The sequence below is a fragment of the Uranotaenia lowii genome, chromosome 3, assembly GCF_029784155.1.
Source record: "Uranotaenia lowii strain MFRU-FL chromosome 3, ASM2978415v1, whole genome shotgun sequence".
NCBI classification, from domain to species: domain Eukaryota; kingdom Metazoa; phylum Arthropoda; class Insecta; order Diptera; family Culicidae; genus Uranotaenia; species Uranotaenia lowii.
In genome coordinates, this window is record NC_073693.1 from 9,563,631 (window position 1) to 9,590,056 (window position 26,426).

The following is a 26,426-nucleotide window of genomic DNA, read 5'->3' on the forward strand; positions in this document are numbered from 1 at the left end:
AACATTCCAAAACGCACCATTAAGATACTTGAAGGTGTTTTAAAGAACCTAGGGTGATTTGCCAATCGTTGCACAGCTAAGCATATGATTTTGGTGTTTATGCTGTATTTTAGCCATTTCAACCAAATTTACTCGATTTTTTTTGTCGATGCACTTATACAGGATTGGTCAACAAGATCCAAAAGATCAAGTGTTTGAAAAACGTGACATAAAAATTTAAAAAATCATTTAAAACAGCTTGTCTGTGCCCAATAGTTGCACAGGCAAATTTTGTGTCGTGCATAATGTTGTCCGATTTTTTCCAATGGTTGCACATTTTAAAAATCAGTCACGATAAGGTCGAATAGGCTGATATTTGTTACGGAAGCTTATTATGAGAACTTCTAGTTCAAATGCAATCTAATTTTTAGACGGCCCCTTATGAGGGGGGGGGGGGGGGGGTGGTGGGTCTTTCATATAAACCGCCCATTGCACTTTCCAATTCCAATTCGGCACCAAAAAAAAACACAAAGCCGCCGGTTTGAGTGTCTGGAATAGCATTTATCACACGTGAAGTTTTCTCAGAAATTCAAATCCACCTCTTAATTTATCCGAAGCCATTTGAGTGGAGTGTTATTTAACCTAATTTGCCCAGTGTTGAGCCTTTTTCTTTATATGTCCTACCAACATAAAATTTTATGTCTTTAAAATCCCATAGAATGAACTGAAAGGTATTTAATGCTTAATTTTTAAGTGACTATTAACAGGTGAAAAAATTAGAGAACGTGATCTATTTTGACCCCTTTTACCCCTATGAAGAAGATGCGATTTTATAAAACTAATGTTTTAGTATTCACTTGAAAGTCGATCGATTTTTACATAACGAATCTCAATTTAAAACTTGAAAATGGACACCACCACGCCCAAAGTTTCAGATCGTTTGACTGATTTATGCTCATGATATACAATTTCGTATCAGAATTTTTTTTCTTGAAAAGTTAATTGATTTAAATATCTTTTTCATATAAGAGGGTTTATTTGTAACTAATGTATCCTCTATAGCAATTCATCAATCTTCAGGAAACAATCACATCACATAGAAATGCTTCTCAAGAGTTTTCCGGCTGAAAAACTGTTTTGGATCAAATTAAGTTTCACAAAGCTATGACTGTTTATTTTTCTGGATGATAAGGGCCAAATAAAGCTTCACATACATAGATGTCTCTAGTGACGGCAACTCGATTCCAGATTCGAATTCCACATTGCACATCAGATAGGTAATATTTCGGGTCTTTCAACCTTTGACTTCTAGTTTTTGGGATTAAGGGTCGTAGTTTTCCACCTGTACAATATTCTGACAATATTAATAACAATATCAAGGGAATCGCTGTTGACATGGAATAAAATTCTTTTAGATTTGTCGTCACGAAATTAGAGAAACAGATTTTTTCAGAACAGCTTTTAAATTTTTTGCATAAAATGTTGAGTAAATGGTCGGGATAAAGGATTTCAAAATAAGTCTGATAAAAAAGTAGTCTCTCAAAGCCAATGCACTTGAGTTGACTTTGACACTTTTCAGACATTGCAAATTTCCCGACTTTCATACATACATAAGTTTTTTCAACGTGTTTAATAATTTCTAAACTTTATTTTTAAGATTTGACGGTAGAAAAAATAAACTTATGGATATATAAAGTGTCTTTGAATTATTGAATTAATTATTAAAAATCAGATTGAGTGCGAAAAATGTGATATCAATAGACAATTCGAGTTGTTTTAGTTGCATGTAGTCAATGGACGTGTTCAATTTTGTGTTGACAATTTGTATGCAAGCAGAACTTTTCGCATATACAATAAATTCAAATAAGTTTGAAATAAATTTTGATTTAAATTATTGATTTTTCCCATTCTTAAGATTACTTGTTTGCCAGCATGAGAAGAAGCAAAGTATTTCATAAAAAAATTATAACCATTTCGAAATAAAAAATCGTAATTCATTGAAAAGTATTGTAAAATTGCAGGATTTGCTTACTGAAGCTTCCAATAATTTCATGACATGTTTTTGCGAAGTTTCAAGTCATCACACTTATTGGCTATGCAAAGCAGTATAATGCGATTCTTATTTTCATCCGGTTAACCAGCTTCAAATTAGCTGTCAAAACACTAAAATAAAAAAAATATTTACCTATTTTGAATTTTTCGTAAGACAACGAATATCATTTCTGGGGTACAAGTTAGGTTTAGTTTTTGTTCACATGCAATGTTTTGCTAGAACCAAGAACTATTTTTGGCTGGTAAACGGTGGATAATGTGCAACACGAGACCCCATAGTGGTCATATCACCTCTTATTCACAACTCCTATCTCTACCTCCCCGTGGTGTCGGCTGGGGTGCGAGTAACCTAAGCGGAGATCGGGTATCCAACCCCGGTGGATGCTTTGGTCGCATGCAGACTGAGAAGGTGGCCGCACGCGTCTGTTCCCCATGTCAGGGGCGGCGTGCAACAACAACCGAGCGTCTGTTCTCCAGGTCAGGGGCGGCTCAAACAGCGTCTGTCTTGCAGCAAGCGGCTGAATTTATGAAATGCGGCTCCCGCCAGCTAAGTCCAAGATGGCAGCCCCATCGCGGGATAGGGACTTTAGGCTAACAACCTACTGCTCCTGATATCTTGTATTGTTACAGAAACTGAGAGAAGAAATAACCGATTTGGAACTTTGGCAACGACTTTTAGCATGAAAACACGGACTAGAATTGGAACTTGGAATGTTTTGACCCTTGCCCAGCCAGGAAAGCTGGCTCAACTTGCTAGAGAAGCTAGCCGCCTCAAGCTAGAGATATTGGGACTGAGCGAAGTCCGTTGGCCTAACACTGGAGAACACAAGACACAGTCCGGGCAAGCACTGCTTTACTCTGGCATACCAGGAGAACATGCTACTCGGGAACGAGGAGTTGGTTTCCTGAAAGCCCGCAGGCCCATGCGGCCCTCATAAGATGGGAACCGATAAACGAAAGAATAATCGTAGCCAGATTCAGAACACGGGTTAGAAACCTTACAATGGTCCAGTGTTATGCGCCAACTGACGTTGCCGATTTGCAGGAGAAAGAGCAGTTTTACAGTCAATTGAACAGCGTGGTTGTGAGAATTCCGAAGGGTGACATTCAAATCCACTTGGGCGACTTCAACGCAAAGATTGGCTCCGATAATCAGGACCTTGAGCGCATCATGGGGCGCCATGGCCTAGGACAGATGAGCGAAAACGGAGAGCTGTTTGTAGAATTTTGTGGCAACAACAACATGGTGATCGGTGGATCGCTCTTCCCCCATCGACCAGCACATAAGGTCACTTGGGTATCCCGAGATGGCCGAACAGAAAATCAAATTGACCACATCTGCATCAGCCGAAAATGGAGAAGGAGCCTTCTTGATGTCCGCAACAAGCGAAGCGCAGACATTGCATCTGACCATCACCTCGTCCTTGGCGAGATACGACTGAGAGTTGCGCGTGTCCAACGGCGCGAGGAGAAGGTCGGGTGTCGATACGACGTCCGCCGGTTGGAGAATCCAGAGGTGAAAAGGGCATACGTTGAACAGCTAGAATCCCGAGCCTCGGAGCTGCCGACAGACGGAACAGTCGAAGAACAGTGGTGTGGAATCAAGAATGCCTTTATCACGACGAGCCATGGTACTCTCGGTAAAGTTTGTGGAAGACGAAGTGAATGGATGTCGGATGAAACCTGGAGGATGATCGATGATCGGAGAAAGGCGAAAGTCGGAATTGAGCAGGCATGTACCGGGTCAGCCAAAGCAGCCGCCCGCTTACGATATGCGGAGCTGGAAAAGGCAGTTAAACGAGCTTGTAGACGAGACAAGAGAGCCTGGACAAACTCCCTAGCCGAAGAGGGAGAAAGAGCTGTCGCCATTGGAGATATCCGATTATTATATGATATTTCTCGCCGCCTTAGTGGTGCAAGGACTAATGCAAGAATGCCGCTGAAAAACCGAGCAGGTCAGCTGCTGACAGATCGAACAGATCAGCTCAAGCGTTGGACTGAGCATTTTGATCAACTTTTCCGAGTTACAAATAGCAATGGCCAACAGAACCCGCAGCTCGAGGCGCCCACAGTAAGTCGCATTAATGGCGTCAACTCGGAAGCGCCCTCGCTGGCTGAAATAGAAGCGGCAATCAAGAACATGAAATCCAACAAAGCCCCTGGAATCGATTGCATTCCTGCTGAAATGCTCAAAGCCGACCCTGCCTTGTCAGCACAAATGTTGCACCGTCTTTTCGCTGACATTTGGGATACTGCAACATTCCCGGCCGACTGGATGCAGGGTATCCTCGTAAAGGTCCCAAAGAAAGGAGACCTAACAGAGTGCGGTAACTGGCGTGGCATAACTTTGATCTGTACAACCCTCAAAGTACTCTGCAAAGTGATCCTGAACAGGATCCAGGAGAAAATCAACGCTACACTCCGACGGCAACAAGCTGGATTCCGATCCGGACGATCATGTGTGGACCACATCACAACGCTACGAATAATACTGGAACAAATCAACGAATTCCAGGACTCTCTTCTGCTGGTGTTCGTTGATTTCGAAAAAGCATTTGACCGACTGAACCACGAAAACATCTGGGCTGCTCTTAGACGACGAGGGGTCCCAGAGAAACTAGTCCATCTCATCGAAGCACAGTACGAGGCATTTTCGTGCAAGGTCTTGCACGACGGTGTCTTGTCCGAACCAATCCCGGTAACTGCTGGAGTGAGACAAGGATGTATTTTATCACCGCTACTTTTTCTCATCGTAATGGATGAGATCTTGACTGGATCGATTGACTGTAGACCAATCCGAGGATTGCCGTGGAATCCTTCAACCATGGAGCAACTGAACGACCTTGACCTGGCAGACGATATTGTTTTGCTCGCCCAAACACAACAAGACATGCAGAGCAAACTCGATGACCTCACCGAAAGCTCCAAGGCAGCAGGTCTCAAAATCAATGTCGGAAAGACCAAGTCGATGGAAATCAATACAGGAAATCGTTCCAATTTCGTGGTAGCTGGACAACAGGTTGAGACAGTGGAGTGCTTCCAGTATCTTGGTAGCCAGATTACGCCTGATGGTGGTACCAAGAAGGACATCGAAACCCGGATCAGAAAAGCCCGATTTGCGTTTGCAAGTCTCCGAAACATCTGGCGGTCACGCCAGATCTCTCTACGAACTAAGATCCGAATCTTCAACTCAAACGTCAAATCCGTATTGCTGTACGGGTGTGAAACTTGGTGCACATATGCGGTGACGACGCGAAAACTGCAAGTTTTTGTAAATCGCTGCCTGCGGAACATCATCCGCGCTTGGTGGCCTGGCAACTGGATCTCGAACGTTGAACTTCATCGCCGGTGTCATCAAAAGGCGCTAGAAATCGAGATTCGGGAACGTAAGTGGAGATGGATTGGGCACACGCTGCGAAGAGATGAAAACGAGATTTGCAGAGAGGCGCTTGACTGGAATCCAGATGGGCATCGAAGAAGAGGCAGGCCCAAAAGCTCGTGGCGGCGAAGTCTAGCCGCTGAAATCCGCACAGTTGACGAGAACCTTGGCTGGCAGCAAGTGAAGACGCTGGCTCCGGATCGCCAGCAGTGGAGATCTTTTATCTCAGCCCTATGCGCCGGTCAATCGGCGCTGGACCCTTAGGTAGGTTAGGTAGGTAAGAACTATTTTTAAAATACAAAATTATATTTTTTGAGTTTCAGTACATCTCTGATGGTTTTTAAATAAAAATTTGGATTTATCCGAACAAGCCTCTTTACTAATTCAAAACCCTTTGTTATAATTCAGGACTTAATCAATCGCTTCCAAAATTTTTATTGCTATTTTCAGCTGTAAAATCAACCAAACAAAGTTATTGGAGGTATACGAATTTATAAATTTGATTTTCTAAACAAATTTTGCAGCGGAGTTATGTACAACAATGGGGTAGGAGGATATTGAGCGGACCAATTGTTGCACGATCCAACATATTTTGTGGTTAAGTATGGATCATAATTTTTTTTCGAAATCATGGTGTTAAAATTGTCCAACAAATGTTTCGTATAGAAAACTGATACGAAAAATGTTTTGTTTTGACGTAAAACCTTATTTGCCGTAGAAGGAATGTTAAGGTTTTTGTTAACAATTAGCACAAAAACCGCGCGGAAAAAACAAGAAAAATTAAAACTGTCGTAAGATACACACTTACCAGCAGAAAATATCACAAAAGCCTCATTTCATCAGAAAACATTCCGAATTACATGATTCAGTATTATTTTTGAGGAAAAGTTGAAAAACAGCTGAAATATTGACAATTTAAGTCATGCTGTGCAACAATGGGTTAGGGGACAACGATTGGCAAATCACCCTATATGGGAAATCTAAGCGACATGTCAAAAATGTTTTTCAAGAAGGTCGATAACGTTCGCGTAACATTCTAAAGCGCACCATTAAGATACTTGAAGGTGTTTTAAAGAACCTATATGGGAATTTTAAGCGACATGTCAAAAATGTCTGTCAATTTCTTGTCATGGTATTTGTTTTGTTTATATCTGTACTGATATTTACAAATGGAATTCAAGATTTTTTCGAATTTTTCTTATAAATGTTGAATAAGATATTCGAATAAATTTTTGATGATGCGAATTTTTGTTATGATTCATATTGTGTACTGAAAGTCCTTTGAACGAAATAAGGTACCTTCTATTGACCAACCCACTCAATCATCTCAAATGACATTAAGTTTAAATACTAATCATTACAGTGGCAATTAGCTATTGCTGGATTGGTCGAGAGGCTGGTGAGTTTCATTGCAACCTAGACAGCAGCGGTTCAATTCTCTAGGCGTGTAAGCAGCTTTTGTAATCAAAACAAATCAATGAGATAGACCATGATAGACCGGCAACCTAGCAATCTGACATGTGGTTGTCAGAGCAATCTGTCAATTGGATTTTTTATCGGCGCGTAGAAGTTTCTTGACATTCTCTTAGAAGCTGAATAGCGTTCTCTACAGCCACCTAAACGAACTTGAAAGTAGCTTTAAGAACTTAAATTTTGGGCTGATTAGCATTCTCTTCAGACACAAACGAGAGCTGATTAAGCTTCTATGGAACCTTTTTAAGGGAATTCTGGTTGCTTGGGTATTTTGCAAATTTGTAGAATTAAAAATCCTCTAAGATCCAAAAGATTTTGATTATGGAATTGACTTTAAACGAAAAATATTAAGTGATAAAACATGCAATCATCACTTTAAAAATCTGTAGGGAATTCTGTATTTTCAAAAATTTTTGTTTAAGATAAGGTTGCCAGATTGCAGGGTTTTATCCAGTGATTGAAATCCTCGCCAATTTTCTCATCAGAGGCTCTCAAAATACACGCTTTGAGGCCTCGCATAGTAATACAGGAGACGATACATATACATTCATTCAAACCTCCCCCCATGAGGAGGATCTGCTCTGAGAGACACTATTCGTTTGCTGCCCCGAACGAACTCTCTCAACTTTCGGTTGCTACATGATGCATGAAGAAGACGAGGCACACATACTCATTTACGTTATTGAATTTGATGGACTCAAGCCGATAGCTGTCGTTGAGGAGGACATCATCAACCTCGCCGCAAAGGTTGAGGCAACAACGACAACAACCGAACTTATTGCATTGCATAGGCCCGCAACGTATGAAGCAAGGAGGGAGGAGGAAAAAGAAACGAAAACACTAGCTGCCTGCGTGCGGTTGCTGTGCAATAATAGCAACAGCAGAAAAACCTAGGGTATTCGATCCAGGCACAAACGAGGAGACTCGGGTTTGCTGTGCCTTTTGAATTCGGTTCCCTCAAGAATGTAACAGGAGATGAGAGAATGCCTCGAATGTATATTGCTTCGTGAAGACGGGCCATGTTGAGAGCGTATGCATCATCGGTTTTGTTGTTTTCGCTGCCTCAAATCAACCTTTGCTTCCGCGTAAAGCGTTGAGCGAGAGAAGGTTGATCAATTCATTCTCAACCAAATACAACCACTGGTTTTATCCGAGTTTGCCCGGATATTTAATACAAAATTTGGGAACAATGCGACCCAGTTCGGTTGCCCGGATTTCATTGAAAAAAGCCCGGATTTATTCACTTTATTTGACAGATCATACAAAAAAAAACAAATTGTGTGGTTATTTTTTTATTTATTCCTCCAAACGAAGTTTTTTCAGCTAGTTTTATAAACATAATCATGAAAAGTTTTTTGAAAGCCTAAAATACGATTTAAAATCTGTCGATAAGTTTTGACGAAAGATTATTTTTTCAATATTTTTTCTTGATTTTTGTTGAATAATTTGTGGGTGTTGACAAAATTGTCTGGATTTTGGTTGTCAGTTTTGAAACCAAATGCCCGGATTTGAAAAAAATCTGACAACCTTAGTTTAAGATTATTAGTATTGCAGTTTTTAAAAGTGCCAAATTTCAAACTTAAATCTTAAGTTTGGATCAAATTTGCAATAATAAGATTTAAACTGCTTGTTTTAAATCTTTTCCTTTGATTTTTGAAATTTATATTTATTTAATTTGATGTTTAAAATATTTCAATTTGTCCGAGATTTTGGTAGATTCAGTTCATTTAATCTGAGAAAAGAAGTTTTTTTAAAGAAATTGTAGACTTTTAAAAATTTATTTTACGCTCAAATCAAATGGACTAAATCTACTAGACTCTGGAGTACATTCCGAAGTTTTAACCATCGGTGAAAGTGAATACAGCTTTATAAAAAAAATCAGCTATGCATTGAACTTAAATTTGATACTCAAACAGTACTAAAATTACCAAAACAACTTTTTTTATTCATGCATTGTTAAAGCAAGAGTATTATAGAAAAAAACAGCCACCAAAGCCTCCGTCCCCAAAAATCTTATATTTGAATTTCATAAAAACAGTGAATTTTCAATTTGTATCTAAATCTTTTGAAAATTTAAAACAGGATAGTGTCAAATTAGATTCTGAGCTGTCCGAACTGAAACTGAACCTTGTAACTGTTTTTTTTTTTCTATTTTCTTGAGGGATTATGATTTTGTATCTGATATCTGAAACTCATTCACTTATAGAAATGCAGATTTTCCAAAGCAACTCTTCATCTGCACTTTGTAGATGTTAAATCATACATTTTTTTTATGTTTTATACTATTTTATGATAAATTTTTGAAGTTATTGATATGCTTTCGCTGTCTAATCCTGCTTTAACTTTATAAGTTACTATTTACTGTTCGTAGTTTTCTTGTATCTTGAATTTTTTAAAAGGGCTGAAAAAAAAATTAAAAGGGACAAGAACATTAATTAATTGAAGGTAGATTCATAATGAAAATTTATATAAAAATCAAGTAAATCTTTTCCTGAGGAGACAAAATAGATCCCCGCTCACAGCGTTCGTTAAAACATGCCACATTGCCCTCGAAAAACAAGGGCTTTCGTCAAAGTTAACATCAAAGCCAATTTATGCATTGAACGAAAGTTCCGCTGGCAAAAGGTCAAACGATATAATCACATATAGTGTAGCCTGACTATGTATGCATGTAGCGAGCCACCCACACATGAATAATAATAATCCTTGGAACAAGCAATAGTATCACTGGAAGCCTTCCCAAAAAAAACATGGATTTCCCACACAAAAAAAACACGTTGTGTCCCACTGAAGTCCCTGCTCACTAATCCCTAACTGGGGACCTAAATAGGGAAGAGACAAGTCTGAAAAAAGTAGCCACCATGGCCATGGGGCCAGTTGGGTTTGGGAATGTTCATTTGACTCCATTACCTCAACCATAAACACAGTATTTTTAGATTATACGCCACTGATATGCAAAGGAGACTGCCACTGTGTGCTATCAACTGGATATGTTTTTCAAATGGTCGAAAACTCAAATATGAATGGCAAGTTTTTGGACTGACTCTATGATAATATTGAGCAGCAGTGTTCCTATAACATTTCATTTAACTACAGAAGATCCTTGATAGGATCTTTCAGAAAATGAGTAAAAAAAACTCGATCCCTTTCGCTCAACGGAGTGAAAAGTATGCAAATTGCTTTACTACCGCAACATCAGTTTAAAGGATAAACTTCCAAACCGGTCGTTGTGTGGTACTCATAATCGTTTGGAAGTTAGCCAGAACATTAAAATAGTCTATCAAAAGTATAATTTGCGTTTTGATTCGTCTCAACGTTGTTATTCATAATTCGTTAAAATTTCGATTCAGCTTTCCCCCACCATTTTTACTTCCTAATGGAAAAATAATCCAGCTTCCGGATGCCCTAATTCACGAATGGTTTCGTCCTAGCAGAAGTACCTATACCTCTAGTAGTAGATTGAAGAAAAACACCCCCAAGAATCTGGAATCCCACCGTACGAGCGAGGTTCCGCATAAGTGGAGTTCAAATATGCTAATGGTATTATTTGTTTTTTTTCTGTCTGCTATCTTTCTCGATGCCGTGCCTTTGTTTCCGGGGTATCATTCCACGAATGGCACCTGGCGTAACCGCGGAACCACAACATCTCTCTGTGACCCCTGTGTGTGCCCATTCATTCACTCGAAAAAGGCTCCGAGTCCGGCAATGGCGCGAATGGGATGGGCCCTTCGGACACTTCTCGTGTCGGACAATACCAGCTGCCTGAAGGACCGAAAGGTAAGTGTTATGCGAATTTACCTTCAATTGAAACTTCACTACCTCTGTATGATACGATTCAGTGACCTTTTTCAAGTATTCCTTTTTTTTGTTGCTAAACGCAAAATATACTTCAAAAGTCGTTTATTAAATATCAGCTCATTGAAATAAGAATGTTAACAGGGGATTTTTTAGCAGAAAATTGGTTTCTAATGTACTCTTTAAAACAAATGACAAGAAAAAGTTCAATTTTAAAGAAATTCTTCTAATTTTTGTCATATTCGAGTACTTTAAGTCATTTTCATTATTTTTAAATAACTTTCATATTGAATCAACATTTAAAATGTAAAATCGCGGAAAATATTAGGCCATGTTTGATTTTAATAATCTTGTTTATTTCTATTTTCTAATTGAATTAGTTGAAGATGCTTGATTTTCTTGATGTTCTTGATTTTCTTGATTTTCTTGATTTTTTGACTTTTCTGATTTTTTTTAATTCTTGATTTTTTTTTAATTTTTTTGATTTTCTTGATTTTCTTGATTTCCCTAATTTTCTTGATTTTCTTGATTTTCTTGATTTTCTTGATTTTCTTGATTTTCTTGATTTTCTTGATTTTCTTGATTTTTTTGATTTTCTTGATTTTCTTGATTTTCTTGATTTTCTTGATTTTCTTGATTTTCTTGATTTTTTAGATTTTCTTGATTTTCTTAATCTCCTAAATTATCTTAATATTTTTGATTTTCTAAATTATCTTGATTTTCTTGATTTTCTTTCTTGATTTTCTTGATTTTATTGAATTCCTTGATTTTATTGATTTCCATATTTTTCTTGATTCTCTTGATTTTCTTGATTTAATTTATTTTCTTGATTTTCTTGGTTTTCGTAATATTTTCGACATTCCCAATTTTCTTGATTTTATTAATTTGCTTGGTTTTCTTGATTTTCTTGATTTAATTGAATTTCTTGATTTTCTTGGTTTTCGCAATATTTTCGACATTCCCAATTTTCTTGATTTTATTGATTTGCTTGGTTTTCTTGATTTTCTTGATTTTATTGATTTGCTTGATTATCTTGATTTGCTTGATATTCATGATTTTCATAATATTCATGATTTTCTTGATTTTCTTCATTTTCTTGAATTTCTTTGATTACTAACTATCTTGTTTTCTTTTATTTTCTTAATTTTCTTGATTCTCCTGATTTTTCTAGATTTTCTTGATTTTCCCGATTTTCTTGGTTTGCTCGATTTTTTTTCTTGATTTTCTTGATTTTTTTTATTGTTTTTGATTTTCTTTATTTCCCTGATTTTCTTGATTTTCTTGATTTTTTTTGATTTTCTTGATTTTCTTGATTTTCTTGATTATCTTGATTTTCTTGATTTTCTTGATATTCTTGATTTTCTGGATTTTCTTGATTTTCTTAATTTTATTGATTTTCTTGATTTTCATGATTTTCTTGATTTTCTTGATTTTCTTGATTTTCTTGATTTTCTTGTTTTTCTTGATTTTCTTGATTTTCTTGAATTTCTTGATTTTCTGGATTATCTTGATTTTCTTCTTGATGCTTGATTTTCTTTATTTTCTTGATTTTCTTGATTTTCTTGATTTCTCGATTTTTTTTGAATTTCTTGATTTGCTTGGTTTTTAAAATTGAATTTGAAGAAGATGCATAATTTTCTTGATTTTCTTAATTTCTTGAGTTTTTTTAATTTTTTTTATTTTCTTGATTTTCCTTTTTTTATTGTATTGACTTTGTACATTTTATGTTTTGTTTTTTTATTATATTCCTAATGTTCATAATTTTTTTATGTTTTCTTGATTTTCTTGAATTTCTTAATTTTTTATCTCCCAGAACTTCTACATTTTCTTTATTATCTTGATTTTCTTGATTTTCTTGATTTTCTTGATTTTTTGATTTTCTTGATTTTCGTGATTTTCTTGATTTGCTTAATTTTCTTGATTTTCATGATTTTTTTGATTTTCTTGATTTTCTTGACTTTCTTGATTTTCTTGATTTTTTTGGATTTTTTAATTTTCATGATTTTCTTGATTTTCTTGATTTTCTTGATTTTCTTGATTTTCTTAATTTTCTTGATTTTCTTGATTTTCTTGATTTTCTTGATTTCCTTGATTTTCTTGATTTTCTTGATTTTTTTGATTTACTTGATTTTCTTGATTTTCTTGATTTTCTTGATTTTCTTGATTTTCTTGATTTTCTTGATTTTCTTGATTTTCTTGATTTTCTTGATTTTCTTGATTTTCTTGATTTTATTGATCTCCTAAATTATCTTGATATTTTTGACTTTTTTGATTATCTTGATTTTCTTGATTTTCTTGATTTTCTTTATTTTCTTGATTTTATTGAATTCCTTGATTTTATTTATTTCCATGTTTTTCTTGATTCTCTTGATTTTCTTGATTTTATTGATTTTCTTGATTTTCTTGGTTTTCTTGATTTTCTTGATTTTCTTGATTTTCTTTATTTTCTTGAATTTCTTGATATTCTTGATTTTCCGGATTTTCTTGATTTTCTTGATTTTCTTGAGTTTCTTGATTTTCTTGATTTTCTTGATTTTCTTGATTTTCTTGATATTCTTGAATTTCTTGATTTTCTGGATTATCTTGATTTTCTTCTTGATTCTTGACTTTCTTGGCTTTCTTGATTTTATTTATTTTCTTGATTTTTTCGAGTTTTTTTGAATTTCTTGATTTGCTTGGTTTTTAAAATTGAGTTTGAAGAAGATGCTTGATTTTCTTGATTTTCTTGATTTCTTGAGTTTTTTTAATTTTTTTTATTTTCTTGATTTTCTTTATTTTTTGGATTGACTATGTACATCTTATGTTTTGTTTTTTTTATTAAATTCTTAATGTTCATAATTTTTTTATGTTTTCTTGATTTTCTTGAATTTCTTTATTTTTTATCTCCCAGAACTTCTTCATTTTCTTTATTATCTTGATTTTCTTGATTTTCTTGATTTTCTCGATTTTTTGATTTTCTTGATTTTCGTGATTTTCTTGATTTGCTTCATTTTCTTGATTTTCTTGATTTTCATGATTTTTTTGATTTTCTTGATTTTCTTGACTTTCTTGATTTTCTTGATTTTTTGGATTTTTTGATTTTCATGATTTTCTTGATTTTCTTAATTTTCTTGATTTTCTTGATTTTCTTGATTTTCTTGATTTTCTTGATTTTCTTGATTTTCTTGATTTTCTTGATTTTCTTGATTTTCTTGATTTTCTTGATTTTCTTGGTTTTCTTGATTTTCTTGATTTTCTAGATTTTCTAGATTTTCTTGATTTTCTTGATTTTCTTGATTTTCTTGATTTTCTTGATTTTCTTGATTTTCTTGATTTTCTTGATTTTCTTGATTTTTTTTTATTTTTTGGATTAACTTTATTTATTTTGATTTTCTTAATTTCCTCAATGTTTTCAATTTTCTAAATTTTCGGAAATCAACTTAACTTTATGATCTTTTCTTTATTTTTTTTCTTAATTGTTTTGATTTTCTTGATTTTCTTGATTTTCTTGAACTCTTTAATTTTTAAGATTTTTTATTATTTTCTAGATTTTCATAATTTTCTTGATTTTCTTGATATTTTTGATTTTCTTAGTGTTCTTTTTTTTTATTTTCTTGATTTTCTTGATTTTCTTGATTTTCTTGATTTTCTTGATTTTCTTGATTTTCTTGATTTTCTTGATTTTCTTGATTTTATTGATTTTCTTGATTTCTTTGATTTCTTGATTTTTTTGATATTCTTAATTTTCTTGATTTTCTTGATTTTTTTTGTTTTTTTTTATTTTCTTGATTTTCATAATTTTCTTGATTTTCTTGATTTTCTTGATTTTCTTGAATTTATTTATTTTATTGATTTTCTTGATTTTCTTAATTTTCTTAATTTTCTTAATTTCCTTGATTTTTTTTTCTTGATTTTCTTGATTTTATTTTTATTTTCTAGATTATCTTGATTTTTTGATTTTCTTGATTTCCTTGAGTTGATTTTAATTTTCTTGATTCTTTTGATTTTTTGTTGTTTTTTTGTATTTTCTTGATTTTTTTAATTTTATGGATTTTCTTGATTTTCTTGATATTCTTGATATTCTTGATATCCTTGATTTTCTATTAACTTTCTTGATTTTCTTAATTTTCTTAATTTGCTTGATGTTTATTTTTTTCTTGATGTTCTTGATTTGCTATGGATTGATTTCTCAATTGAGTTTCTGTTATTCTGTTGTTATTAGTTAGTCGCTTTTTTTGTAAAATTTCTCTATTATCTTAATGTTCTGATGCTTCTTGATGTTTTTAATGATTGTTTTTTTCCTCAATATTTTCCTTGATCCTTTTTTATCTTTTTGTATTTATGGTTTGTTGGAACTTTAGATGTTTCATGATGTGACTGCAGTTGATTTTATGAATCACAGGTTTTTTTTTTTCAATTAGAAGATTCAAACGTGAATTCGTCCGGAAAACCTGTGAAATCTCTTGAAAAATAAAAGATAATTTGTGATAAAATTTTAATCAGAATATCATTTCCCACGGCAAATTCCCCGAGGGAAAACTTCTCAAAGTGTTCCCAAGGGTCGGTCGTATTCCACCCACTGCAGAATGGTTCTCCATAATTTTCACCTGGCCTAATTTAAATGCTCCGAAACAGGAAAAAAAAGTCCGTTCGCTTTCCGAGCTCCGGAAGGGATCCGCTAGGATGCATATTCCGGGGGTCATTAAATTGTGGGAACTGTAAATTGAAACGATTATCCCGGGTGTTTCTCACGATGTCGGCGGCGTCTGCGTCGGCTCAATGGTGGTTGATTCAATTCTGGGTCAATGTTTCGAAAGTAATCGCATTAACGAGTTTCTTTTCTGGGTTTTGGAGGAGGAAAATATTGAGGGGGAAGGTAGCCACCGTTTGCGTCTTGAATGTAAATATTTGATAATCTTCCGGAGCACTTCGAGCCCAAAATTAAGGTGATTTAAAATTGCAGGTAAGCGATAGAAAAATAACTCATCTCAATCTCTTTGGTGCTGTAAGTAAGGATTTTCGGTCTGGTTTTACAGTTTTTTAATACTGACTCCCGTGAAGGGAAATATTCTATCGTCTGTGTGAATTTATTATTTATATTAATTTTTTATACTGATAAAAACAGAAGCATAATACTAAGGTTCAATGAAATCAGAACCTCTAAAATCAAGAAAATCAAGAATCTATCAACATAGTCAATAAAATTAAAATAATCGAGAAATTAAGAAAAACAAACATTTAAAAAAAATTTATAAATTTAAGACAATAACGACAATAAAAAATCGAGAAAATCAACAAAACCAAGAAAATAGAAAAAAAAAATTAAGAGAATCAACAAAATTTAAAAAAAAAACAGGAAAATTAGGAAAATCAACAAAATAAGGAAAATAAAGCAGATGATCAAGAAAATAAAAAATTAATAATGTAAGGAATCAAGACAATCAACAGTATGAAACAAGTTGAAGCTCTCAAAATTCAAAAAAAATAATCGTAAAACAGTGCCAATTGTTCAACAATAAATTCCTTCTTTTACTCTCCTTTTTTCCTTCTTACAGGTGGGCGGAAAATTCATCCGCAAGTGTGGCCCCGGCACCGAACTGGTAGACTGGCTGATGAACTTGTCCCCGATTGTGCACACCCGCCCTCAGGCCGCCGGCATGTGGCAAGCCCTGGTCGAGGAGGGCGTCCTCAGTCACGGTAATACTTAGTTTTATTTCTCGCGGTTGTGGTTTTTTGTCCTGTTCTAGATATCTACCTATTTATCAGCTGCAGGTTTGCTTGTTCATTTCTCATCATCCTGCTCGTCGCCAGCCAGATGATAGATTGAACTGATTGCAATCCCGAACTGATGAAGATACCAAATTTGAAAAAAAGTGCAGAAAAGCTACTTTTAATTAATTCTTTTTAAGGTTGGAACTTCCTTCAGCTCGGGATGTGCCCTTGCCCACATTAATTATGGAGTAGCAACTTTGTTATGGACGACGCTTCAGTATGCAGGGCAAAAGAAAAGGACAAGAGAAGTGCGTTCTTAGGTGGTTTTGAATAATGCAAACTGCTAGCGCGAAAACCTAGATGGATGGACAAAGAATGCATCTATTAGACGACGGGGAAAATCTCCGGTATTAAATTATAAATTGTAGTGTCTATTTTCCCACAGGCAGTCCTGTAGTTTTTTTTTCCTTTATGTCTTTCGTTATTCAGTAGCAAGTAGGAAGAGAAAATCTACAGCTCAATACAGGAGTTGTTGAAATTTTCATAACTGTAGCGAGGTTTTCTTTTTATTTTTCTTTACTACAGTGGCCAAGGAGCAGCCCTTCAAGGACAAGTGCTTCCTGTATCGGTTCAAGGTGGACGAAGACGGCACGGCAGGATCTATTTCCTCGGACGACGTCAGCCACGCGAATGATCACATCCGAGAGGCGTTGCCATCGTTGCTGCACCGAGGTCCGGACGCAACCCTCAGGATGATTCTCCGGAAACCGTAAGTTTGTTTCCTATCATTCCACGACGGCAGTGTAGAAAAATTTTCTTCTGGTGCTGGCGTTGTCCTTGTCGGCCGTGGTCGGTCAGGCACTGATTCTCCGTTCCGTTCCGTTGGCATTGGTTGTGATTTACAAGTTTAATGGGAATTTCAACGTGACCCACAGGCATGGCAAGCGAAACGAAAGCCGTCGTTCTTTGTTACTAAATCCTTGTATAATTCTTCCATTTTGAACTAACAAGCGATGAAGGATTTTGTCAGAGGGGCTTGTATGTTTTTTAGAACGGTTTGCTTAACCATGGGAGTCAATTTTATTTGCTGTCATGATTGTAATGATTATTTATATGATTTAAGCTTCGAAACAGCAATTTTTGAACAAATAAAAGTCAAAGTAAAAACTTACTCTCTGGAGCCACTTATTATGATTATGATGTAGCATTGAAAAAAATTTAAATTGTAGAGATGTGTTCTATACGGGTTGAATAGAACTGCATGGGTCTGATTCAAAGTTACACAAGCAAATACTGATATTTTTCTTCTATTTATGTGGAATAATTCTAGGCTCCACCATTTTGATGAGCTCTGTGATGAAAATTTCGCTGGCACGCATTAACTTTTGAGACATTTTATACCAAAAATAAGAAATAAGGTTTTGTATTCGACTAGTTTAGGTATTCTGAACTCGTTTATACTTGACAACATCATTGATCATATAAAAAAAAGCCAAACATGACATATTTGCTGAACTGGGGACCATTCGTTTTGGTTTAAAAACATTTTAATTGTGCTATACCAGTAGAAGAAAACTGTACAGAACGCATCAGTTAAGCATACACGTTATTCACAGCTTTAACAAGCATTTAAGAACCAAATTTATCGTTCAAGACGATTAAGAATCAGATCCCTGTCTTACTTAAAAGAAAAATAATGATAAAAAGTCGATTTTTATAATATTTTTGTATAAAAAATTTAACCAGCTAGAAAACACACCGTGGTTTAAAACGCCAAAACAAGTGGACAGAAAACACCATTTTGAAAGGGTGGTAGGAAATAGAATAATGATTATATGTAATATTATTATTGTAACGCCAAATGTTTAGTAACATGTTCATCGCATTTTTTGTAAACTAAGCGAACTTTGGCAAAAGGTCATTTGTTATGTATTGCTAACCTTATCGAAAATTTTGCTTTTTAAAAATACACTTTTTGATATCCTTATAGAAAAAACGCCTTCAAGGAGGCAACGAAATTTATTTTTTTTGGCTGAAATCGCGACAAATATGGCGGCAGATGATTTTTTCTAATCGAATATTTGTGCATCGTGCATTTGTGTCGATTTTAAATTCAATGTCAAAGATCTTTGAAATTCTTATGCACGAGCGAATATATGCCGCTGTTAAACCTTTGATCTCGGAATATCAACATGGTTTCGTCAAGAAAAGGTCAACAGTTACAAATTTGATGTGCTACGTAAGTTCACTGAATAAAAGCATGGAGAAAGGTTGCCAGGTGGATTCAGTCTATATTGACTTTGCCAAAGCTTTCGACCGTGTGCCGCACAAAATACTGGTTGCAAAGTTGAATCGGCTAGGATTCCCGGCTTGGGCACTCGAGAGGATTGCGTCATATCTAACCGACCGCCAGGCTTTCACCAGAATACGAAACACGCGCTCACGAATGTTTGCCACACCGTCTGGAGTTCCCCAGGGGAGCCACCTCGGACCTCTGCTATTTATAATCTTCGTGAATGACCTGTGCTCAACACTTCAGTCCGATACACTCTTCTACGCCGATGATCTGAAGATTTTCCGGAAGATTCATAACACTGTTGACTGTTTGGCCCTTCAAGCTGACATCGCTAGACTAGATGAGTGGTGCCGCTTAAACGGAATGCTAGCAAACGCGAAGAAGTGCAAGGTTATAAACTTTTGTCGTGCAAGAAGAACGATCCTTTTTGACTACCAACTAACCGGAGTAAGGCTGGAGAGCGTGAAGTCTATTTTCGACCTCGGAGTGAAGATCGACAACAGGCTCACATTTGCTGAACATGTCGCGCTTACTTCTGCAAAAGGATTCGCTGCTCTAGGATTCCTGCGTCGCAACACCAAGGATTAAGATGACGTTTACGCATTGAAAGCCATATACTGTGCATCGGTACGTAGCATCATGGAGTACGCCGTCCAGGTGTGGGCTCCAGCTCAGAGGACACAATGCCACCGTCTTGAACGAGTTCAACGCTGTTTCTTAAGATACGCTCTACGGCGTCTTCCCTGGAACGACCCAATCCAACTACCGCCGTATGAGGAAAGGTGTGCACTGATATGCCTAACCTCACTCGAAAAGCGTCGCATCGAGCTGCAGCAAGGTTTTATATTCGACACATTGACCAACCGTATTGAGGGGCCGTTCACTAATTACGTAAGCACATAGGGGGGGTGGGGGGGTTTCACATTTGCTTACGATCTCTTACTAGGGGGGTTTCCAAAAATCGGTGCTGTGTGGCAGCGGCCTAAAGAATACTGCCACTGGGATACTGGTCCATGTCGTACGAGGCGACTTATCCAGTACTTCCCAGATACGTTTATCTCATATTCCTGTTTATTGGAAATCAATGAGGCTGTATCTGGGCGGGGGAGAAAATAGGTCAAGGTCAATTATTGCATGCAGAGTTCAGAAGTTTTTCAAGTTCAAAACATTGGAAGAAAATGTTTTGAATCTGAATCAGTTTTAAATTCTTGCTTGTATTTTTTAACCTTTGTACGTATTTTCTCTCGAGAAGGGTATGCCAATAGTGCATATGTAGTACATGCATTTGCACAAGCTGTATTCTTCCATATTTTCTCGTTTTACCAATTTGGAATATGATTTTTCATTTAACTAATCTCTTTGCTCTCCTAGTAACTCCGTTCAATAAAATCTCTTCACAAGTGTTCAAATGTGAATCGCAAACGCTTCGCTTACGGTCCCATTGCTTTTGGCTATCTGTTAATATTAACCTCCTTATAATGGACAAGTATTCATTATCTTCTATCTTTGGATCGGTAACAGAATTTTGTGGAGGTAAATGTCCGTTCATATAAAGATATTTAATTGTTAAAATTGCGACATGGTTATTCAATCATTGAAGCCGTACAAATATCGTTTCCGTGGAAAAAAAAAATTTCAAAAAAAAAAAATATATTTTTTTTTTTAGGTTGCCAAAAGGCTTCAATATTCTTTCTTAAATCAAAATTTTGATCAAAACTTGTATCGCATGTCGACAGTCATATCTGTTTCACCTAATATATGTCACTTCTCTTGTATTGACACATGTTCCCTTAGCTTTAGAATGGTTATAGTGTTAAGAAGAGTCAAAGCTCCTTTAATATCGTACTCTGATATTTCGTATCATACGTCAATCCTGGTGCTGGAATCCACTGCTACAGCTTCGTGCAGTGTTAATATCGCTTGTTTCAAATTTGGCGTCACAGAAGCTCATTGTAGTCGTCTAACCAGAGCGCTGACTGGTCATTTAAATAAATATATATAAAATCAAGACTTTGTGCTCTGAATCTCCTGTATGGTTAAGCTATGATTCAGAGGTACTATTGTACCTATATTTACCTTCCACTTAGTGTGTACATTCCCTGTTTTGCCCGACTTCATTTTTTCAATGTATGTCAGAATTTAACCAAGAAAGTTAAAAAAAAGTTCTTATTTCCAATATAATGATTGGAAAAAAAGCTTCATTGCTTAAAAATCCCTGTGTGGATAGGCTAAATGCCAACTTTGCCATTATAGAATCGTTTATTTGCCCTCATTGTAGCATCCTGGTTAGAACATTTTCTAATCATTGTAAACTCAAATCTCCTGAATTTTGTAGTTGTGAATCAATAATGTGTGAATCTTTTTAGCTCATATATGCCTGTTTTTCGTTTGCTAGAAAGCTTTTATGTACTCTCGCCTATCCTGTTATAAGCGTATCTAATTCTAAGAATTTAAACTAAAATAACAATCTGTCATTTTTCACCCAATGTGGTTATAAGCTTCAATGCATCAAAATCCCTACGTGGATCGGCTTTATGCCCTAAATATTTATTTATTTTCTAATCCTTTTATGGTTTTCAGGTTTCTCAGGTATATGATGAAATCTGTAAAAAAAAAGGCTAGGCACAATTTTCCCGTTTGTTTGGATAACGTGCCGCTATCAAGCCTACCCCTTTTCTGATACCTGATACCTGATCATGGAGTACGCCGTCCAGGTGTGGGCTCCAGCTCAGAGGACACAATGCCACCGTCTTGAACGAGTTCAACGCTGTTTCTTAAGATACGCTCTACGGCGTCTTCCCTGGAACGACCCAATCCAACTACCGCCGTATGAGGAAAGGTGTGCACTGATATGCCTAACCTCACTCGAAAAGCGTCGCATCGAGCTGCAGCAAGGTTTTATATTCGACACATTGACCAACCGTATTGAGGGGCCGTTCACTAATTACGTAAGCACATAGGGGGGGTGGGGGGGTTTCACATTTGCTTACGATCTCTTACTAGGGGGGTTTCCAAAAATCTTACGTAAGAAATGTTACATTGATAATTCGTCACAGCCATACGAAACCATATTACTCAGGTTTTATTTTTATTTCTCACTGCCTATTTGTTGGTGATTTTTGATGTTATGTTAAAAATCTGTTTTAATTAATAAAAAAAAAGTTGCTGGTTCTATAAAATTAATAGAGAACCAATTCAAACAACATGTCACCAGAAACACTGAATCACATTATTTTAAAAGATCGTCGCTATTCGCTTTTCATAATAACAATCTTTTTAATTGAGAAATTTCTAGAAAAAAAGAGTGAAATGGTGCGGCCTGAAACCACGATTTGAAAACATTTTATTTCGAAAATGACTTCATCAAGTAGAAGTTTTTAAAAATCGATATGGGGGCTTTTAGATATTTAATTTCTAGACAGTTTTTTCAGTGATACTAATCAAGCCACTACCAAATCTAATGTTTACAAATATTTACCAAAAAAAATCGTAAAACATTATCGCTTATCTCTGAAGTGAATCTCAGCTTTTAGGTTAATCAACAACAGTAATTGTCGTTAAACATTTTCGCACCAATTCTAGTTGGATAGAATAATATTTTTTTTAGATTTTTATAATTTTTTATTTAAAAAAAACAAAACATTTTTATGGTACGTTGTGCTAACCTGATCTCTCACTTGTTTTTTAATTGGAATTTAGATTTTATATTGTTTATTCGATTGTGGAAACTTATTGAAGATTATTGAAACCCCGAACATGCTATGTCATTAAAATTTAATGTTTTGTATAATCGTTTAAGACATTTCATCTTTTGTTTTGTATAAATTATGCTATTCAAATGCAATTATTAAGTTTTATTTAAAAAGTGCTCTGCTTTGAAGCATGGATGACATATTTTAAATATTTTCAAGCTGGTTTTTGAAAAAACGTGTCAATCTATCTATATATATAAAAAGTAATTTCCGTTTGTTTGTTCGTTTGTATGTTTGTCTTCAATAGGCTCAGCTGCCTTAAGAGCTAGAGAGCTGAAATTTGGCATGGGTGCTCATTAGGACTAGGAATGATGAAAAATGTTTTTAGATTTTCGGATGACCCCTTTTGAAGGCGGTCGTCCATGCAACAACGGTTTTATTCCCCCGAACCAAAAGTCATGGCACCCATTTTGTAAACCGACTTTCGTTTCCGTTCGTTTCGTTGGCGGGATTATTTTCACCATCACCATGGGCAGGCTATTAGAAACGACCATCCAAAGCTCACATGACTCACATGCACTGGATAGCAAATCGAAGCTTGCTGAGCATTAAAAATTTGAAAGTGAAAATTTTGGCGGGTGTTTTTTGTACCTTCTACTGTTCAAAGCACATGCTACCGGTACGAGATAATTGGATACAATTTTGATTGAAAAATACAACTAGCCTGTTAGGAATATATTGACTAGAATAGTAGTGGCTTTCTAAATGCTCTTTACCGCCGCTGGGGGATTTTAAGGGTCAATTATTTTTATATTTATTAGATCCAGAGTTTATGCAATTGAAAACATGCAAAGTGAGTTTTCAACATGCTCAACAAAATCATCCATATTGAAAAGTGGGATAATCTTCAACAGATATTTTCATTAGATAAGGGATGGAAAAGATAAAAAAGCAGTTAAAACTTTTGAAGATAAAACTATTAGGCCAAATCTATTCAAGCTTCCTGAGAAATGATGTTTGTCAATATTAAGTTTTCAATATCTTAGTCATTTTGCCGTTTTTATACAACGGATCGGGTTGAAAATTGGCACATAGGGGTTATTTGGGACAAAAAATTGAATTCACTTATCCAAATTAAAGTCAGGGGTCGGCCTAAGGGGTCGTCCATATTAACTATTCACGGTCTATTTAGATGAAAATTGGTACACAAGAGTTTTGAGGGACGATCAATCGATTTCAGGTATTGAATTCAGCGTAAGGGGCCGGCAATGGGGTCGTCCATATTAACCTTACAATAATTTTGAAATATCGTCGTTATTATACATCGGATTTGGGATGAAAATTTGCACACGGTAGTTTTCAGAGACGGACAATTGACTTAAGATATCAAAGATTGTATAAGAGGCCACCAGAAGGAGTTTAACTTTTTGGCAATAATTGCGTTGTTATGCGACGATCGACTCGAAATTTTTACACGGGGTTTTTTTTGGCACGGACAATCAATTCCTGATTTCAAATGAAGTAGCAGACGACAGAAGAGGTGTTCGTTCAATATTTTTGCAATTATAACTTAACAATTAATTCGGAAATGCATCTGGAAAATATTTGGCTATTGACTTTCATACTAACTGTTCATAACATATTCCAAGTTGAAAGCGAAACGGAGTTCGTATGGGGACAGCTAGTTTCTTATAGAATTCAAAACGTAAGATCTTACTAGGGGGGGAGGGGGGGTTTCGAAAAATCTTACTTTGTCTTACCAGGGGGGGAGGGAGGGTTGAAAATTTCCAAAATCGTGCTTACGTAATTAGTGAACGGCCCCTGACTGTGCTTACATTCTACAACTTGTTAATATTTATGTACCAACGAGAACACTTCGACAACGTCAGTTTCTTTCAATACCTCACCACCGTACTGCTTATGGTCAAAACCATCCTATTGACAAGTGTTGTGAACTTTTTAATTTAGTGTATCATTTGTTTAATTTTAATATGTGCAAACGTCGTTTTAAATTAGGTTTAAGCAGAATTTAGTAGTTTTTAAGTTATAAGTCTGTACGGTAATTTAAACCAAAGACGAAATAAAATTAAAAAAAAAAAAAGTTATAATTATGCATTCATATCGTAATTTGGGAGTCAGCAAATACAAAGAATGAAATAAAGTTTGGATATTTGGCTTTTTTTCCAAAGTAATCATCATTCAAAATTTGAGGGTAAAACACGTGGCCTTAAGCGCCTTCTAATACAATTTCGATATGATTGTTTTTAGTTAGAATTTGTGAATACTTATACTTATAGTCATCCAGAAAATTAAAAAACTACAGTTTAATCAGACTGTGCAGGCTGGTTTACCATGAAACTCTTTTGTTTTCAAGAATTAAAGTCGTTTTAGTGAATTTTTCACTTAAAAAAAGGATAGAAAAGATTGTTTTCCACAATTTAAATGAATAAAAACATCACTAGAAACCATAGACTAGAAATCTAAAAATATTTTATGTGTGTGCTACGGTTTTACCACAACATCCAGTTTGTTAAAAATGTATTCGAGCTTATTGAACGCTCTGTAAATTTAAATAAAAATATTTAAAAAAAACTGCTAGAAACTGCTAGACTTTAGCATAAACCCACTTTAAAAAGTTTAACTTACAAACACCTTGAAAAACAATAACGAATGCATAAAAATATTTCAATGATATTTCCCAACGTGACGTGACGTCTTTCTGACAGGTTTTTTGACTGAAATAGTCAATCCTTCAAATCCCAATTACACCACGGTGAAAGTAATTGTATCTTTATCGAGAAATTTATGATATATGTATACGGGATATGTTCTTTCTTTCTTTGATATCTCATGTTTCTCTAATACTTCTCATCACCTTTGAAAATGTGTAGACTAGTCTATTAATGTATAAATCCCAAAATATGTCATTCGAATATTCGTCAAATATTCGGCTTAACTGTTTTTCGGTAGTATTCAGCACACCAAATACTCGGTACATCTCTACTAAGTATGTATGTTTAAATTATATGTGCGTTAGAGTGCCCTAAATGACCCGACTTTTGAAAAAGTTATACGCTGCTGGCTAAAATTGATCCTAGGAATAGTTCAAGATCCCATGCCAAATTTAAGCCAGACTATGACAAATATTTTAGATAAAGACTTTTTTTCGATTAGAGCCAAGATAATTATTTCAATTTAATTTATTTTATTCGAGAGGCTTGCTTGGTATTATAGCCCATTTTTAAAGCTATTTTTTTTTTGTTTTCTTTTGTTTTTTTCTTGTTTTTTTTTAGCCAGGTTTCAAAAATGGGCTATCATTTCAAAGGGTGGCAGAAATCAACGTTAATGAGGCGTCAAAATGTTCGACCGGCTCGACCGAATCTCTCAAATTAAAATGCATGTCACTTGGTCAAATAATGACAATTTTGAACCATTTAGGTTGCATTAGATTGCAAAATTATTAGATTTTTTAAATATTTGGTTGAGGATAGTTTTCCCATGATAGTTCCCATGAGTAGTTCAGGCGAAATTGTAGAGGAGAGTTGGATTACTTGATCTCCGTTCCCTTTTTTCACGATAACTTTTAGGAAAAGGAAATCCTCTAAAACCCCATTTTTCCTTTGAAAATTCAAAGAAGTTAAGTTTTAAGATTATGAAAATGTTCTGTTGAACGAGAAACTTTAACGATGAGGAAATTTTTTTGACAATTTTTAAAAAACTGCATAGCCATGAGTGCTAAAGAATATGACTTTCACTAGTTTTTCGATTGTAGTTACTACTCACTTTCAAACTTTTTTCCCATATTTGGAAATATCATGAAACTTACTCACAGCTACATTTTTATGCAATTATTGTCAAAATAGTTTCACAAATAACTGCGATTTTTTTATATCGAAGCTTGCTCGGTAGCAGAATAATCGAATCCAAAATTCCATTAAAACGTGTTAAATTTATTGAATGGGCAATTTCAAACTCGAACACAATACACTTCAACTCAAATAAAACACATTGTTCAAATTCACAAACAGTTATTCTTCATTCTCGATTAAAAAGAGAAAGCTAGAGCTAC

At 35.2% G+C, this 26,426-nt stretch overlaps 1 protein-coding gene across 6 annotated transcripts in view; it reads left to right on the forward strand.

Moving 5' to 3' along the window:
• The window catches only part of LOC129754424 (rap guanine nucleotide exchange factor 4), a 489,369-nt gene that overhangs the window by 348,001 nt on the left and 114,942 nt on the right, over positions 1-26,426 (forward strand). For all 6 annotated transcript variants that reach the window (XM_055750490.1, XM_055750486.1, XM_055750487.1 and 3 more), the window contains 3 exons: positions 10,574-10,660; positions 16,213-16,354; positions 16,955-17,138. In XM_055750490.1, coding sequence (XP_055606465.1) covers positions 10,574-10,660; positions 16,213-16,354; positions 16,955-17,138 — 413 coding nt within the window. The remainder of the gene's footprint in view (positions 1-10,573; positions 10,661-16,212; positions 16,355-16,954; positions 17,139-26,426) is intronic.